This window comes from Camelus bactrianus, chromosome 14 (assembly GCF_048773025.1).
Source record: "Camelus bactrianus isolate YW-2024 breed Bactrian camel chromosome 14, ASM4877302v1, whole genome shotgun sequence".
Taxonomy (NCBI): Eukaryota; Metazoa; Chordata; class Mammalia; order Artiodactyla; family Camelidae; genus Camelus; species Camelus bactrianus.
The window spans coordinates 5,424,588-5,443,340 of NC_133552.1; the positions used below are offsets into that span (position 1 = coordinate 5,424,588).

General features: G+C 51.7%; 1 protein-coding gene across 4 annotated transcripts in view; it reads left to right on the forward strand.

The window, feature by feature from the left end:
- MTUS2 (microtubule associated scaffold protein 2) overlaps positions 1 to 18,753 on the forward strand; it is a 410,974-nt gene that overhangs the window by 373,786 nt on the left and 18,435 nt on the right. For all 4 annotated transcript variants that reach the window (XM_074377989.1, XM_074377988.1, XM_074377990.1 and 1 more), the window contains 4 exons: positions 1,487 to 1,701; positions 10,090 to 10,195; positions 13,117 to 13,190; positions 17,724 to 17,822. In XM_074377989.1, the coding sequence (XP_074234090.1) occupies positions 1,487 to 1,701; positions 10,090 to 10,195; positions 13,117 to 13,190; positions 17,724 to 17,822 (494 nt within the window). The remainder of the gene's footprint in view (positions 1 to 1,486; positions 1,702 to 10,089; positions 10,196 to 13,116; positions 13,191 to 17,723; positions 17,823 to 18,753) is intronic.

Below are 18,753 nucleotides of genomic sequence, written 5' to 3' on the forward strand. Positions count from 1 at the left end.
ATTCGGGGTCGATGGGAAAGTGGTCAGCCTGTGACTCTCAAATGGTTTGGGGTGGGGGTCATTTGCCCACCACCCCTCCCTCAGTACACCCTGATTACATCAAAATCCTAACAGCTTCCCCAGATTATGCCTCAGAATCCTCCCTCCCAATCTTGGGACGCGGGGCCAGTTGAAGCCCTGGACCGAGAAGGCTGTTGGGGACCGTGTTAGGCTGCTGGGCAGACCAGATTCTTACACACTGTTCACCCAGGGCAAGATGCCTCTGCAACATCCAGCCCACTCATCACTCACTTCACGAGGGAAAGAATGTTTTTGAACATCCCCTGTGCTAATGAAGGAACGCTTTTAGAGCGAATGTGGCAAAGAAGCCCTTGACGTATCCGCCCCCTTAGGGCTTCTGATTAGGATATTTCGAAGGCTGTCTAACTACCTTGGCTGTCTGGTCCTGATCATAACCAACCACCCCTAGGGTGTAGGTTGTCCTTAACCAGTGCATGTTCTTGCTCACTCAGTTTTAAAGTGAGTGACCAGCCTCCCCAGCGGGCAGCACAGAGCACCTCTGTGGCGTATGAATGACGTGGATGTGCACCTCGACCGCCGTGCACGGGTGTATCACCTCCATTTGATCCAAACATAGTAGATCGTCAGGGAAGGTTTTCTCCTTCTTGGAAGCAGTTTGCAATTGTGGAAGAGATTTTACAAGGAAAGCAGGCCTCTGCTGCCCGCAGCCCACGGGGAGGTGCGAACACTAAGGGGGGAAGGTGGGACAGGCGCAGGGCAGAAGCTGCCGTCACAGCCTCCTCCCGGGGAGGCAGAGCAGGACTGTGCCGGGCCGGTTACCCATCCTCCCTTCAGTGGGAAGGGACGGTGTTGGTGAAGCCTTGACCACCTGAAATGTACCCCCCACACCCTCTGCGATTGTCCTGCATTTCAGCCTGGAGAGAATCAGTGCCCCCCCCCCCATCCTGTCTCCAGCCTCCAGGCGTGCCCAGGTCTCAAGCCTCGGTGGGCGTAAGAGTCACTGTGGTCCTCGTGAAAAGTTTATGTGCCAGGCTCCTGTCCCAGGGGCTCTGATCCACCGGGGAGCACCTAGGAGTGTGCATTTTTAGCAAGTACCCAGTGTTTGTGATGCCCGTGGTCTGTGGCCCCTCGGAGAAACCCTGACCTAGCAGCAGGAGCGCAGGGCTTGTGGTCAGGAAGCCCAGATTTGCCTTCAGAGTTCTTTCCTCCGAGCTGGGCCCTGTCACCAGAGCTCCCCAGGGCTCAGCTTTCACCCCGACATCCAGGGCCTGTTGTGCGGATCTCACACGGTAGACAGGACAGCGCTTTACAAACTGAAGCTCTGCAAAAGGAAGGGGCTCTCGCCCTAGTCCTCATGTCCGCCCACCTCGGTGGTGTCCCTGTGGGCGTTGCAGAGGCTCAGGTGTGATGCTTTCGGGGCCTCCTAACCCGTCTTTCCAAAGTGTTGCTCTCTCCCCGCCCCCAGCCTTCAATACCGCGCGGTGCGAGAAGCTGCAGAAGGAGAAGGAGGAGCTGGAGCGGCGGTGTGAGGACCAGGTGCGGAGGCTGGGCTGGCAGCAGCGGGCCGAGCTGCAGGACCTGGAGGAGCGGCTGCAGCTGCAGTTCGAGGCGGAGATGGCCCGGCTCCAGGAGGAGCACCGGGCGCAGCTGCTGCGGATCCGCTGTCAGCACCAGGAGCAGGTCAGTCTGCGCTCTGGGCCATTCCCATCCCTGCCGGCGGGGTCGCGAGCGGGAGGTGGAGGGCAGCCAGCCCGCTTTAGCGGGGAGTCCTGGTAGGCAGGTGAGCCTCTTGTCTGCCCACTCTCCCACCTCGTTTCTTTCTTCTGTCCCCTCCTGTCGTCCCCTCCAGCCACTCCAGCCTTCCTCCCTTGTCCTCCCAGGCACACTCCCACCTCCGGGCTTTTGCACATGCTGTGTCCTCTGCCTGGAATGCTCTCCCTCTAGACACACCATGACTCCCTCTCTCCCTCCCTTCTCAGGGAGGCCTTTCCTTATCCAAAATTAGACCCCCTTCCCAACCACATGGGTACTCTTCCTGTCCCCTTCCAGCTTTAGAGTTCCCTTGGCACTTACTACTACCTAACGTGTGATGATGCTTTTTACTTTGTCCCCATCCATCGTCTGCATGTTCCATGAGGGCAGTGATAATAACACACACGTGTCTCACATTTGCTGTGCCCCAGGCCCTGCTCTTAACTCTACAGGCACTAACTCATTGAATTCCCATGGTAACCCTCGCAGCTGGGTACCATTATTATCCCCATTTTATAAGCGAGAAAACCAAGACCCGGAGGTTAAATACCTTGCCATACTTCATGGTCATGGAAGAGCCAGGGTTGAACCCAGTCTGGCTCCAGGGTCCGTGTTAAGCACGAAATTAGAGTTGTCTGCTGGGTGAACGGCCGGATCTCAGACGCAGGGCTGCCTGCACGGAGCAGACCTTCAGTGTGTGTCTGCCTAATGAAGGAAGAATTCCTCTAGCTAACCCCAGCCCAGCAGACTGGCTGGAGAGTGTAATTCTTCCTGGAACAGCTATAGAAGCTCCCAGGGAGCCTGTGGGGCTGAAAGCAGGTGGGAGCCTGGCCCGCCCATCTCCTCGCCCGCTGCCCTGTCCACCACTGCGCCGGCGTCAGCATGAGGCAGGCGGGTGCCGACGAGCTCGCTCTGCCTCTGTGAGAACTGTTCCTGCTGCCTTCTCGTCTTCCTGAGTCCCCAAGGCCCCCATGCCTTAGTGCCACCTCCTCATGGGTGTATTGTGATCTGTCATCTGCTTGGGGCATTTCTAAGGTAAACTGGCATTTGCGAGGAGGAGCGTGGAGCACCCTTTAACTCTCACAGTAGTGCCGAGCGGCCCCTCATTCTCATGAGCATCTGGGCCGCCTTCCAGGATACCCCGGAGGGCGAGGGTCCCCAGGGGCTAGTGAGTCCTGGGGGCATGGGGGAAATCTCAGAGTAATGATAAGCACTGTCATCAGAATGAACAGCCTCCTGTTTGATGGCACTTTCTTCTACTCAGCATCTCAGGTGAGTCACCATCCTTTTCTAGAAGCCTGTGGAAACCAGACACACCAGCCTGCTGGAGGCGGTGTCGATTTAGAGGTCAGGAAACGGATAGGTTAGAGCTGAAGTTACCTGCTGGGCTAAGATTAGAAATACACCTCCAGCCTCTGGCTCCTCAGCGCAGGCTAAGTGGGCACATGCGCAGCTGCTGCCTGCGGGCTCCCCTGCCTCGTGGCTCAGACCTGGTGCAGGCGTCGGCTCTGTCTGTGCCCCGCATCCCAGGGCTCCTCATTTCCGATTTTATGCAGAGAATGTGTTTATACCCGTATTCACCGGCTTCTGGTCCGAAGTTCTGGGTTGGTTGAGAAGATGCCGAGAGGTAAGAGGAAGGGTAGGAGGCGGTCCCCAGGCAGGAGAATGAGTCTCTGAATGAAGGCCCACGTGGGGGTGCTGTGTGTGGAAACCACAGCTGGGGCCGCTGCTGAGGGGCCGTCCACCGGTGGAGCGGGGCCCCAACAGAACCTGGCAAGGCTTTGTGGGTGCGGGAGCGCCTGCTGGGGGTGCGGTCTCACCTGCGCAAGCTGGGCCAGCAGCCTCTTAGAGACCACGTAGTGGGAGGGACGCAAGGCCCTGACTTCTCCGTCTGAGAATGAGTTACCTAAGCTACCTATGTATATTTTAACAGTGTCTGTCTCAGGAGGGCTCTGAGTTCTGTTGTTCTTGATCCTTTGTAACAGCTAAAGTGATTCATCCATTTACTCACTCGCCTGTGCAAAGAATGCTTAGCGAACGCCTGCTGTCCACAGGGCCTCAGACAGAAAGCTGCTGGAGATGCCAGGATTTGTCAAATGTGAACTTGCTTGTTCCACAGCCTCGGGTGATGGGCCTGGGGACCTTTGTAGGCAAGTGCCCAAGAAACTATGATACCGGGTGAGCAATACAGCCGGTGTGTTTAGGAACTGAGAGTTTGTGTGCAGCTGCGAGGACGAGGGAAAGCTTCATGGTGGAAATGGCATGTGCACACTTTCCATCTGAGTAAATCTTTCCTGTAGAAACCCACTGGCTTGGCGGGGTGGGGCGGGGCGGGAGTGGGGAATGGTTGGTTTAAGTCTATGAATTATTCAGGCCCCGGATTCTGCTCCTGCTGCTGAATGCTGACTGCCATCCCGACCTTCAGCTTCTCCAGCAGAGAGCACGCAGGCAACGAGCAGGAAGACAAAACACACAGCAGTCCGTGTGCTAATTTCCAGGGAGAGAAATTGCGCACATGTTTGGTCCAGGAAGGCAGCTCCGAGCCCGGCCACAGTGGAGATCTGGAAGGTCTGTGGTTCCAGGTACCCGTGCTGGACCCCCACACTCCGGTCCTCCTCATGGGGACAGTTGCATTTGGCAGTGCTAGTCCACACGTGGTGATATCTCTGTCCTCCTCAAGCCTCAAAAGTCAGGTTCACCAACCCTGCCTCCCACGTGCCCCAGTGCTCCAGGCGGCCGCGGGGAGGCTGCTTCTGTTCTGACACAGAATCCTCTCAGGCTTTACTCCCATCGGGAACTCCCTTGCCAAGGTAGGCTGACCTCTGACTTTATTGCAAGATTGCCCCCAGTAAAATCACCCTTCCGCTCGACTTGAGGGCCACAGGCCCTCTCTCTCTGGCCACATCTGGGAATCACCTGGGGCAACTTCTGGCAAAACACCCCTTCTGTCCACACCCCACACAAATGGAATCAGAGCCACTGAGCAGGGCTCCCCAGGGCCCAGAGCTGCAAGGTCGGAGGACGTGCAGAACCTCGTTCTCCAGTCCTGCAGCCTAGTTAGGGCATGAGCCGGGGTGTGGCCTGGCCTCGTGGCTTTCTTCAGTGACTTTAAAAATAATGTATGACTCTGACTTTAAACTGAAATTGTAAAGGTGTTTAATCCAATCAGTGCTCATGCTAAAGCTAGCTGCACAGTGACAGAAGCCACTTGCTGGAGCTTCCCTGCCTCAGAGCGCACAGAACAGGTTTTCTACTGTAAACACACATGCTTTTCTCTTTTTTGCTCCAAACATACCCACCCACAAAGCCTGGTATTCAGTGATCAGCCTCGGGACTTCTGCCTCCATCCCTCCAAGACCCTTGGGCAGTTCGTCACGCTCCCTGACCTGGCCCCGAAGCCCCTCGCTCAGGGCCCTCTGGCTCCTGGGGGCGTCCTGAGAGCTGTGGGTTCATTGTTTGGTGCTTAAATGTTTGCTTTGTCTCGTATCCAGGACATGCTTTCCACCCTTTATAAAGAAATCATCCTTTTAGACTGTCTGGCGGGCACGGCATCCCCAGTGCTTAATCAGAATGTACAGCGACCACTTTGGCCATCATCTTGCGTTCTGTCTCTTCAGTCCTCCCGCATGGCAGGCACACAGTCGCCATTGGCGGAAACCACGCTCTCTAATCAAATAGAATGAGGTCCCGAGAGGCCCTCCGTCTTCCAGCACCAGAGCCCCCACCCGTCACAGCCCAGAGCCTCTGGTTGCTAGGAAGGGGCGGCCGAGGAAGTTAGGGGCCTCTGCAAACACCTGCCCGTGTGGTGGGCGGCAAAGGGTCAAAGACACAGCCTAGAAAGGGATGAAGTCAGCCTGGGAGCTCTAGCAGGGCTGGCTGTCTGCTCTGAGTCGGCACCCAGGATACTGGAGCAGGGACTCAGGGGCAGAAGGGGTGATGAATCGCCTTGTTATCTGGAAGGGAAAGTCATTAAGAAAGCCCTGGAGAGAAAAAAGCATGGCCAGCTCCCTCTGTCTCATCAGATAGGAATACATGTCTGGGATGGGGGCAAATGGGAGTTTAATCCGGTTTAGTTTAATGAGTAAAGCCGAGACGATGTAAATAACGCACATGCTCCTTCATTCTAAATGTGAGTCTTCTGTAAGGGAACTGCTGAAGCCCCCATCATTGCATTTTGCAAATGGCTACACGAAGCCCACGGCTCTAGTCTTACTTGTCTTAAGAGGGTGGCTTCCCCACCCATTTGCGTTGCTGTAACTCAGCTAAACAGCAAGCCGCTGTGGGAATGGAGCCTGGCACGGGGACCAGCTGCTTCTCCGGGTGACTGGGAGTACCTGATGGGCACGTGGACCGACTCCTCCGTGGCCAGCTCAGAACTCTGTCCTCCTGGAGGAGGGAGGAGGATGGTCCAGCAGGGGTTGGGGGATGGGGGGCACCCAGGGTTCTAAAAGGAAGAAAAGGAAGCTTTGCTCAGCTTAAGTTTTCTATGGCTTGATTATAGTTTAGTGCCTTCTGTCTCTTATTTGCATTTGATCTACAGTGCAGAAAATGATCTTGTGTTTTCCTTGAGTCAACTTGTCTGAATCCCTTCAAGTGCCTGCCGAAGGCTTGGAGGTCTTCTCAGGCTGAGAGCTCTGACGGGCTGCTTTGGAGTGTGAGCCCATGCTAGCATCTGGAAAGAAGCTGGGAGCCACGAGGGAGAAGCCGTAGGGACTGATGCTGCCACAAGGAGGAAGATGGCCAAGAGTGCGTGGCCCCTTCCTCATAGAAGGAACGTTTTTTAAAAACCATACATCTGTCTAGAAACCTAAATTACTCAAGAGTAAGGATTATGGTGCCCAAATGTTGGCTCCCTGGTTCTCACTGGTTTCCTTCAAAACATCCTGGGAATTCCTCTAACTGCTTATGGCCTTTCAGAGTTAGGGGATCAGTATTTCCTCCCTCAAAGTCCCTCTGAGACGCTGGGGCAGGTAGATCACACCTTACATCATCCTTAACATCACTGGGTTAATGGTATTGCGTCACCACCGAAATCAAAGGCCTGCCTCCAACAACCAGAAGGGCGTGCATTTGACCACAAACCTTGCCAATCAGGGTAGGTTCCACTGCCAGGGACACAAGGGACTCCTCTGGAATTAGTCCTTGCATCCACCTCTCTTTTCTGAAATCACCCATGGCAATTTGTGTAAGAGCCCAATAAATTAGAGTGATGCTAAGGACCAATGGAAGGTTTTTCGTTATACTGAGCTGGGTGACATACCTCCAAACAACGTGTGGTACTTGCACCTGTAGACTGTGTGCTGTGGGTTTAAGGGGCTTCACTAGTGGAGCATAGGGAAAAGATATTTCCTTTTCTTTTCTTTTGGCCAGTGATTTGTTTTTCCTGGAGACTGAAAGACTTTTGGACAAAGATTCCGTTAAAAAAAAAGCTTCAAATAGGATTTGGACAATTAAATCCTATGGTCATCAGCCTTTCTGCTGAGTGGATTCATAGCTCTCAACCTCAAGTGAAATATTGTTTAATCAAGAATGTCTGGTGAAGAAAAGCGAATCATTGAATACCACATCCATTTTCCTGCAGGTGTCCTAACACCGTGAAGTTCGTTGTCGATTTTGCCAGTGATGTTGTTGCCGGTAGATGTAACAGGTTTCCAGGTTCTTGTCCCATCCCAGAAAGAATTCAGAGACAAGACGTAGAGGTTAAGAATGTAAAATGGGAATGTATTAAGGGATGGATAGTACACTCTCAACGGGAGGGCGGGCAGGCTCAGGGGAGCGGCTGCGCTGAGTTTCTTTGCAAGTTGGTTACATAAAGTGTAAAAATGAACGGCTAGAATATTCATTGGGGAGGGAAGGGTTTGGGATGGTATTCCCTGATTTTCATCCCAACTCCACCTTCCCGAGGGGAGAAGGATTTTTGTCCTTATTTAGTCTGGATCAGAAGTGTCATGGCATCAGTGCATTATGGGTACTTCTAATCTGCAAGACTAACTTTATTGAAATGAGGGCATAATGAACAAAAGGTTACATTCAGACACTGGAGACTCCTGCCTTTTCCCACCTTCCTTTGTTGGCCTCCAGGCCGCTCATCACCCCAAAAGGTGTGACCACTTACCATTCCAGAGGTTCCTGCTTTTCTTTCTCTGTCCAGGGACCTCTGGTGCCTACATGATGTGCGGTTTCCTGCTTTTGGCCTGTGCCTCTCCTTTCTGCCCAATTCCTGCCATTTTCCCTGTGCCCCTCTTTCTCTGCTCATATCTAGCTATCTGCCAGCTCTAAAAATATTTCCATTTTAGTGGATGAAGGTCTCGTTGACCATAGAAGAGAAAAGTTGGGCAAATTTTCCCCAGTTGGTATCCGGAGTGCGGATCTATCCCATTTTAAAATACAAATGTTATGGGAAGCAAGTTCGTGTGCCCCCCGCAACGTGAGGCCACACAAACTGAAACACGAGTTTGTAGCAGAGACAGGTTTATGGCAGGGCTGAGCAAGGAGGACAGGGTGGCTCATGCCCAAGAAAACCCCGAACTCCTCGAAGGGTTTCAGCAAAGCCTATTAAAAGGCCAGGTAAGGGGGGGTGGGGGTCACAGGTACGCGATCAGCTCGCACGCAGTCCTCTGATGGGTTGACATAGAGGTAACAGGGCGGTCAACACTGTCAATCCCTGGGCTCCAGGAGGTCTGGGAGCCACATGCTCTCCATTGTCAAGCAGTTCATTTCTTCCCTTTGGTGGTGGTTTTAAGCATCTGAAAAGTGGAGGAAGTAGATGTGAGATACTGCTATCGGGGTGCTTCAGAGAGGGGCTGCAGCAGAGGGCATGGGGGAGGGGGCTGACCCTGGAAGGCCCCACAGGGTCCTGCTCAGTGACAAATACGCCCATGTGTCCCCTTCACAAGTGGGCTTCCGTTCCTGCGAAGAGCTCTTCCTCCTTCCAGGTCGAAGACAAGCCCAGAGAAAGGAGACCCTCCGAGAGGTAGATGTTCTGAACTGGCCCACCCAAGAGCTTCAGAACCTGGGCGCCTGTGCTGGTTCAGTGCCGTTCAAGTGTCAGGTTTTGACACATTAGTTAGTCATGAAATGAATTTAGTGGTTTGAAACTAGCATTTTGGAAAAAACAAAGTAAAATAGAATAAAAATTTTTAAACCAAATTTTTGCAGATAGGAAAGGGAAGTGTCACTTTGTGAAACTGGTTTTGTGCGTACAGACGCGCGCGCGCGCGTGTGTGTGTGTGAAATAATGTACAGTGGTATTTTTACAATGAGTCGCTGACAGAAGATTTGGAAAAACATTGTTCTGGTTTGCTATCATAGGGAGAGATGGTTTTATGCAATTACCCCTGTAACTTTGAAGTTAAAATAGCCACAGCAACAGTCAGGAGCGCAGGTGTGCAGTGGGGTCGGAGATCCGGGGGGGGGGTGGAATAAAAAGTCCTGGGCTGGCTGCACGACTTGTGATTAAGCTCGGGGACATGTACCTCCAGCCAGAGACGCAGTAGCCCCTGGGAGCAAGTCCCACAGCCTGGGGGGGGGGGGAGGGGTCCGCACCGAGAGCTGAAGGCAAACTCTCTGTTGAGAAGCAGATGCGGGGAGCACACACAGACCCGCCCACTTGTCTGGGGCACTGACTGCTGGTCTTGCCAGGAAGGCAGCGGAGGTGTGTGTGAGAGAGCTTTGCCTGTGGAGTCGGACAGACCTGGGCTGACTGCAGGCTCTGCTGCTTACTAGCCCTTGGGCCAAACATTTCAAACCTCTCTAAGCCTTAGTTTCCCCATCTGGGAAGTGGACACAAAAATGATTACTGTATTATATAGCTGTGAGGTTGAGTGGAGTAATCAAGAGCTTAATAAATGTTAGTTCCCTCCAGATACCTGTGTACTGTGGCTCCCACCTACCACAGGGTAGCAGAACAGACCGTCTGGTAGGGGGGACCCTCATCTTTTTCTCATAGAGTAGTTGGTGGAAGGGGGAGGAACGGGGTGGAAGGAAATGGTCCAGAAGAGGCCCAGGGCAGTAAAGAGGTGGCTTAGGCAGACATCCCTCCGTCCCCTGGGAGCTGCTTCCTCCTGTGTGATCAGCTGAGCTGTGGCAGTGACTTCCACGTGGCGTCCACCTGACTCCAGGGCTGCCCCCTCACCACCAGATCCTGGATCCTCTACCTCGGCACAGGGCTGAGGCTGGCTGTCATCTCATGTCCTTGATGCTTGGGCTACTGACCTTTCCACTCATTGAATTCCACCTCTGTCCTCCAGGCAGCGAGGGCATTGCAGTCCTCCGTCCCCCAGCTCTCTGCGTAACCAGAGCTGTCATCTTCTGCAGGTGGAAGACATCACCGCCAGCCATGAGGCTGCTCTCCTCGAGATGGAAAACAGCCACACGGTTGCCATCGCGATCCTGCAGGATGACCACGACCACAAGGTCCAAGGTAGCTACCAGCCCTGATGTGTGTGGCCAGCAGGGGTGGACCATGCACGCTGACCCCTTCCTGCAGCTGACACAGGGAGCCCTCCCTTTCCCTACTTCTCTCTCCTTCCTTCCTCCCTTTCCTTCCTGGGATGTCCTTTGTGTGGATTCCTGTGGCAAGAAGAGAGAGAAATCTAAGGTCTAAGTGACCACTCCTTTCCTCTGGCGCCAATACTCTCCACCCTACCTGAATATTGGAATCCCTGGGGAGCCTTGGTCCCACCCCAGGGCTCTGTGTAGCTGGTCTGGGGTTCAGTCTGGACATCAAAACTTGTTAAAGCTCTTAAATGATCCTAATGGGGAGCCGGGCTTGAGAATCGCTGATCTAACGTAGGTGTAGAGCTCCTGGGCTTTGTCCTCTTTGTGGCCTCCTAATTTCCCCGCACGTGTGGCGTCCTCAGGGCCCTGCCAGTCTCTGATTGGGTCTCGGCCTGCACACCTCGCCCTCACAGCCACCGTGGACTTCAGTGGAGTCTCAGGATCTTTTTTTGTGATTTGTATCTTTTACATTTTTTGTAATTTGGTAGGGTTTTATGTGGGTCGTAACAACAGCAACATTTAGTAAGTACGAATAAGAGTTTGAATCTGTGAAAGAAACTTTTTATACTTTAACATGCATTTACATTAACCGAAATATAATTTATTTTTCAAGTTCCACTTTCCTCACTTTTTCCCTCCAGTTGGCTGGTTGTTAAAGTATATTAAAACAAGAGGAAGGGAGAGTCTAGCTCAGTGGTAGAGCGTGTGCCTAGCATGCATGAGGTCCTGGGTTCAATCCTTAGTCCTTCCTTTTAAATAAAGAAATAAATAAACCTAATTACCCCCCAAAATAAAATAAAACAAGTATTTTTACAATAAAATATTGAAACAGTACATTTAACAATACATTAATGCATTTAAAAAATTTGAGAATTAACATCAGAGTTTTTTTGATAATTTTTTTTAAATGTTCTTTGTAAACATCAAGGTCCACTGTGCCTGTGCTGTAATCAATACTCATGGTATTGCCCCACCGCACGCAGCAGCCCCACCACCTCTGAGATCAGTACATGAAAAAGGCCAAGCCGGAGGCAAGGGAGAGGAATTCCCTGAGAACTGGTGAAATGTGTCACCTGTGTCCTGCGAGCACATCTCATGCTGGAGTACTGGTTCCCACCCTTGGCTGCACGTCGGAACCACCTGGGGAATTTTTTTTTTAATACTTGGGGTAGATCTCACTACAAAGGTTCTGATTTAATTGCTCTGGGGTGCAGCCTAGGCATCAGGATTTTTTAAAGCTCCTCAGGTGATTCTAATATGCTGCAGAATTTGAGAACCACTGTCTCAGAGCACAGTATTAAGCATAGGACAGAATGTCATGACCTTAAGATAATGAAATATGCCATGGGTACATAGATGAGTCGCCATGGGTACATAGATGAGTCACCATGGTTCATGCTGTCTTCAGAATTGATACTGACTTCTCTTGTGAGGTGTTGGGATCACCTGAAAATATCCAAGAGCCGTCACTGCACTGCAGGAAAATGGTCTCTGGGATGGGAATATGAATGGAAATGGGACAGTAACGGTGCCTTTTGTTTCTGGATTTTCATATAAAAAGACCTGGTAGATTTTTCTGGTTAATGAAGTCTCACTTAGATGCCACATCCAGGGCCTGTGAATTATATACAATGTCAAGACAATGTAAGTGTATATAATGGTAGCTAAAAAATTCATTATTATGGTGCTCTCAATGACTATTAAAAATACTCATTTAGACAAAGGCAGGTAGACCAGAAGGCCACACTGTTTATGTTAATAGGAATAGGCAAGCTTTTTTTTTTTCTGACCATAACTTTCAGCCATAACAACTGGATTTCTTAGAGACCTTCAGCATCATTAGTTAAAAGGTTGGGTTGATGGAAACCACAAAGTTTTTCCTAATTGCAGCTCATGCCAGCCAGAAGGGTAATTGCTGGTCTCTAGTAGTCTCCTGTGCTAAGCGTATGATCCAGGCTGATTAATGAGACCTTTCCTCCCTCCAGTTATAACATGAAAACAAATTGCTTGTGTAGCCAGAATGAGATGAGCTTTACACTGCTAATAAGACTGTTCCCATCTGGAGGAAAACAGAATCCATTTGTTTAATAACTCTTACATGACATCTCTTTCTGCTTAACTTGCAAATTATTACCAGAATGACACTTTTTACGGAACAGAATTGTCCCAGACTCTCCAGGAGGAACCAGTCCAATTAGTCTTTCCTTCTGAGTATCTTAGCGTTGACTTTTTGCTCAAGCAAATTCTAGCGTTCTGCGGTTTCCGGAGAGCGGCCCAGAGGCCACCCAGGTGACCTTGCAGACACAGCGCTGGGCACATTCACCCATCCGTTCCCCAGCGAGCCCACGCTCCACTCGCCTTGGAACCTCCCTGCTTCAGCCCCTGATTGCTGCTTCCTGGTGGAAAGGAAGAGTGATCCTGGGAAGGGAAGAAAATGGAGATTTCACATTAATTACCCAGTGGTTTTACCATTAGGAGAAGTTGGGAAATCAATGAGTGCTGTGAATGGAGACTGACTTGGCCAGGATGGTGGCGGAGCTGGGTACAGAAGTGAGTGGGAGTGTCTGTGTGCATGTGTGTGTGTGCGCATGTGTGTGTGCTTGTGCTCTGTTTCTCTCCTTTCTTTCCTCTCCCCCTCCCTTCCTCCTGTCCCCTTCCTCTTTCTTTCCCTCTCTCTCCTAAATAACATCTCATACCATTTCAAACTAATGGAGACGTCTCTTTAGGCTGAAGAGTGCTGTCTAATGGGCCCCTCATTCGCTGACGTCATTAGTCTTAGCTGGCAAAAGAAGCTTGTTTGATCATTTTCAAGGTCATCTTAATAGTTTGATATTTTCTCTCCAGAACTGATCTCTACCCATGAGCTTGAAAAGAAAGAATTGGAAGAAAATTTTGAAAAGCTGCGGCTGTCCCTCCAGGTTAGTATTTCCTTAACTGTGACATCAGGAGAATGGCAGCATCCTTACTCCTGTCCACAAACATTTATCCAGCACCTGCAAAGGACTGGATCCTGTGCCACGCACTGGAGTATGGAGGTAAATAAGACATACCCATGCCCGTAAGGAATTTACTGTCCACTCAGAGCTGTGACACAAATAGGGACAGACCATCATGGACAATAACACACAGTTGCACAGAATGAATGAAACTGTTCACCAGCTCCACGGGAGTTCCGAGCGCTGGCTGCGGTCAGAGGAGTCACTGAGCCGGGGTTGAAGGCGGGGACCTAGGCGGGGGGAGTGGTGTTGGGAGAGTCGTGTGGGGCAGAAGCCATAGGACATGTTCTGGGAGTGGAAATCTAATCTAAACTCGAGTCTCCTGGAGGTGGGTGAGAGGTAAAGCTTCTCAGCGTCCCACTACCAGCCTACCTACTATCTGAGAACGTGGTCTCAGATGCCAAGGGCACTGCCTGGCTTCCTTCCGACCTCGAAGGGGAGAGGGAAGAGTCTCCCAGATCATGCGCCTTCCCTCCCTCCTGCCTCCCAGAGACCCCGGCCAGCTGCTTCCCTGAAAAGATGTTGACCAGCCCCAGTCCTAGGGAGGGGCTGCTGGGGAAGTGAGGTGGTGGGTTGGTGGCCCTGCTTCCCCTCCCAGACACAGAGAGGTTCGCTTGTAAATACCAGGGGCGCTGGCGTCTGGAAACTGGGGAAGGCGCTTACCCTAAGCCTAATACAAAGAGGGGAATTTTGCTTCTTTGATGACTCACTGTCTGCAGGGAGCGTTCCCTGCGCAGAGCCTGCCCTGCCCTGAGAGGAATCTAGAGGTGTGGAGTGTCACAACTGTTGAGTGTACTAGTCAAAAATTTTTAAATGGGAAACCGCTTCCTGCAAGCCCTTCAGTCAGTGGCTCCGTCAGAGGGCCTGCCTCTGCCCGTGTCCTCCTTTTGTGGCCAGTGCTTGGCAGATTCGCCCCAAACTGCCTTCTTCATGTCCCGTACATCACACGCCATCCAAATACAGTATCCTTAAGGAACACAAACTAGGAGAGGAACAGCCATACTGAACTATGATGTAACAGAAACCCCACGCAGTCCAAAACCAAAAGAAGTGAGAGTTCTGTTTCATCTGTGAGTCCTCACTCCGCCACTAACATCACACGGACCTGAATTGTGCACATTTTAGTTGTAACTCTCCAGGGGCAGAATCCATTTGAGCTGGAGATTTCCTGGTGCGGGGAGGATGGACTTGCTTAAGCCAATCTCCTTGGGCTACTGGCAGCTGGAGAAACAGGTTTGGGGTAAAAAAAATTTTGAGTTTTGGTTTAAATCCCCACTGTACCTCCTCTTAATAGCTTTGAACTCTTGTACAGTTACATAAGCTGTAAACCTTAGTTGACTCATCTGTCAAATGGGGACGACAGCAGCTCCTTCCTCAATGTGTGAGCAGCTTAGGGAAATAATATGTGTCAACAAAAAATGAATCAATTGTCAATCTAAGAAAGGAAGAATTTTATTCGAACCAACGTGAGGATCAGGACCCAGAAGACAGTCTTTCAGAAAGCTCTGAGGGCTGTCCCGCCTCTTAGAGGTCAAAGCACCGTTACATAAGTTTTGAGACAAAGGGTCATTCATCCAAGCAACATATCGACAGTTTACGTAATCCAACAGGGCAAGTCATGGGGCATCATGACCCCTTACAGGATTGAGAAAGGAGAGGAATGTTATCTCCTAAGGAGTTACCTTGCGGGAGAAAATTGCTTCCCCCCCCCCCTTTTTTTTTTTTTTTTGGCCAGCAGACATTCCTGTGTCTTCTCAGGCGATCTAGTTAACATATAATGCAGACGTAAAGGGCACACTAAAGAAGTGTAATGGCCCAAATAGGCAGAGAGAGAATTTTATGTTTAAAGATTTTCTTGTCCTGCCTTAAACATGATTTTGTTTCATCATGTGTACGTGTTGAGAGCGCCAAGCAGCAGCTGTTGCCATTATAATGGCTTCAGGTGTTGCTACGTTTATCAGCACCCTTATTACCCAACCCTGGTTAACTCCGAGTGGCCCACGTGAGGCCAGGTCACCAGCTGGGTCTCTGTGCCTCTTAGTTTGACGTTAAAGGCGCCAACCCGCGTTGAAAACCAGTGTGTCCTGTCTGACTGCGGCGGCACCGTTGTGCGCCTGCAGACCCTGGTCTTTGAATAATGGTGATTAAAGGAGAAAAACCACAGTGCGATATTTCAGATGCAGCCTCGGTGGTATTTGCCTGAGGAGTTTCCATTGCTTTGTTTTTAATGGAGGAGAAGAGGCTTGAGAGGTATGCTTGCTCTTGCGATGCTGAGAGGCTTGGTGTAGGAGTCATGGAGCCCTGCAGTCATTTCTAGAGCCCAGCTCTTGGGGGGGAACTGCGGCAGCCTCGCATGCATGCTGGGGCCCAGCCGGCTGCCCTGCGCGTGATTTACGTGGTTTACATTTGTCAGCTCCAGTGCCTTCGAACTCCCGCTGACACTCTTGCCCTAATGCACCAGCATTTGCATTTAATGGCACCGTGGGGACTTTTATTTCTTAAAAGTTAAATGGAAGTAACTGGGAAAAACAGAGAGAGAAGGAAAAGGAACCCACCAAGGATGGTTTGCAAAGCAGGGTTCTCTGATGACAAGAAAGCAGTCAAGCCGGCACCCCATCCGTTACAGTGCTCCCACGTGCCATTCCATCCTTTACCACAGCCCGCTGCTGACACTTGGTGGGTTGAGGCCACTTCTCTTGCTAGAAGGGTCCACAGGAAAACCCTAGTCCTTGTTCTAAAGTTACAGAAGTGGTGATGTTGGGGGGAGAACTTCAAATTCTTGGCACGAGGGAGGCACCATCTCTTCACTGCTCGAGCATCAGGAGAAAGCCTGCCGCCCGGCTCCCCCTGCTGCCCACGGCCATCAGGCAGGGCTGGGGCCACCGGAAGAGGGCTCAGTGTGGGGACCTCTGTCCTGGCGGCTGGGGCACCGTGCCTTCTCACGCGCCTGCCTTCTTTCCATCTTCACACAGAGGGCAGCCCCTGGCTGGCAGGCTCTGGGGGCAGGAGTGTCCTTCGAGTCGGGGAGGGGCCTGAACAGGACAGACTCCGCCGAGGAGGCAGCTCCATGCAGGGATCTGCCGCCCGGCCCTGACCCCTGCTGCCCAGGGAGGACAGAAGTAGCTGGCAGTGCAGGCACCGCCGAGGGGGAGTGGGATAGTAGGATGGAGTGGGGGCAGCGAGGACGAGAAAGGCTGATGGGGAGGATGTGAGGCTGCGTCAGGGTATCGCTTCATCTTGAGGGCACTGGGTTTTGTGTAGGGGGACAGGTTCAGCCTTGCCCTTTAGAAAGCTCCCCGACTCCAGCACGCGGGCAGATGAGTTATCCGGTCTGAGAAGTCAGCTACTTGCCCGACGCCAGTTGGTGGGAGTGGGATCAGGAGTGTCTGTGGATCCGGGGACATGAAGGAGGTTTAATGGTCAGGACTTGACCATCGACCTGATGTCAGCGTGTTTAGTGGTGCGGGGAAGGGGCTCAGGCAGAGAGAGGCGTAAAGGTCGGTTTGACAGTTTCTGGCCTGAATAAATGAGGATAGTTCTTCTGTGAGATGGATTAATTGTGCCTCCTGAAGTGGGGGCCGCTAGCCCCCCTAGGATGGAGATGCCTCTCTGCTGATGGTTTGCCTTTGTGGGGTCAGATGTTAAATTTTTTTAATGGAAATGTAGTTGATTTAAAATGTGTTAATTTCCGGTGTACAGCATGGTGATTCAGTTGTACATATATATATTCCTTTCCATGGTCTTTTTCATTATAAGCTATTACAAGGTATGAAATACAGTTCCCTGTGCTGTACAGTAGGGCCTTGTTGTTCATCTTTTTTATACATAGTAGTGTGTACCTGAAAATCCCAGACTCCCGATTTATCCCTTCCCACTGCCCTTTCCCCACTGGTAACCATAAATTTGTTTTCTATGTCTGAGTCTGTTCTGTAAATAAGTTCATTTGTGTCATTTTATAAGTGATATATCATATCAGGTATTAAGTTATTAACTGCTCCCCTGCAAGCTTGCTTGTGGGGGGGAGGGGGTGAGGACAGCGTTCTCATCTCAGGAGGCACTCAGAGTCGGGTCGCCTGCTTTGGGTCCCCCCCCACAGCGTCAGTGCGCCTTCTGTGCAACAGCCAAAGTCATCTGCCCGTGTTTTGTGGTCTGTTCTGGACAAGGTACCAAGGCTGGGAGCACGGGGGCGTTTGGGCGAATCTCCCTCCAGCAGGCGATGCCCTTTTGGTGGAGTTTCTTCTGGCTTCCCCTTGGCCTCCTGGGCAGCAGGGGTCAGGGCTGGGTGGCAGGTCCCTGGATGGTGCTGCCCTGTAAGTGAAGTCTGTCCTCTCCAAGGTCAGTGGAGGGCCTCTGACCTTGCTGCCCCATGAGGAGCCCCCAGGGCCAAGTGGCAGCCATCACCCCCGCCTCCCAGGTGTGGCATCTGCAGTGGACCGCTTTGTGCATTTCTTGCAGGACCAGGTGGACACGCTGACCTTCCAGAGTCAGTCTCTGCGGGACCGAGCCCGGCGCTTCGAAGAGGCTTTGAGGAAAAACACTGAAGAGCAGCTGGAGGTATCACGCGTTCCTGGCCACCCAGCACTGCGAGGCCACCCTGTTGGACCCCAGGGTGCCCAGGGATTCCCCATCATCACCCCGAAGTCAGGTTCCCAGTGCTTACCTGCTGCCAGAGCAACACTGGTCAGGGCCTCCCAGGGATTTAAATGTACACCTGTTGGCATCGCTGCTGAGTCAGGACAGCTGTGGGTTTCTCCATCTAAGTGTTACTCTTGCCACATCCCACACGGCTCCTCAGCCACTGCCCCGAGCATCTGTGACAAACTGGGCCTGGGACCACTCCTAAAAGTGGGCAAAATTTCTTCCCTCTAATGTAGGGTTGCCAGATAAAATGCATGACCCCCAGTTAAATTTAAATTACACGTAAATGAATTTTTGTTCGTAATGAGCATGTCTCTCACAATCTTTACAAAGTAAGTTGTTCATGCGAAATTCAGCCTTAACAGCCTGTTTTTTAATTGGTCCCATCTGGCAACCTGACCCAGACATTTCTTTTTCTACAATGCCTTTTCTGCTTTTTAAACCACTTTTGCTCACTTCCTAGGCAGGGTAGGGGGCAGGGCCTGTAAATCCCCACCTGTCTTTTGAATCCAGTCGTCTGGGCGAATGTTAAAAGGCAGCAATGAAGTTTCTCTTTTTGTCCCCTAAGCTCCCCTTGGGGGCCGGGCTGGGAGAGGCTGGCCATCCCAGCATCCGACATTTCAGGGAGCGATGGCTTCGTCTCTCCTGCTTCCCAAGGGGCTGGACTCTTGGTAGCGGTCCCAGTGGGAACTTGTGGGCATCTTTGTCAGGGAAGGCTCTGCGCATCCTCTCCCCCTCCCTCTTGCTCATGTTCTCCAGTGCCTGTTAGGAAGCTTGTTAACAAAGACTAGATTGAGCTGAACTGGTGATGCCGGTGAACGCTGGGCTTTGCCGGGTCCCCCGGTTA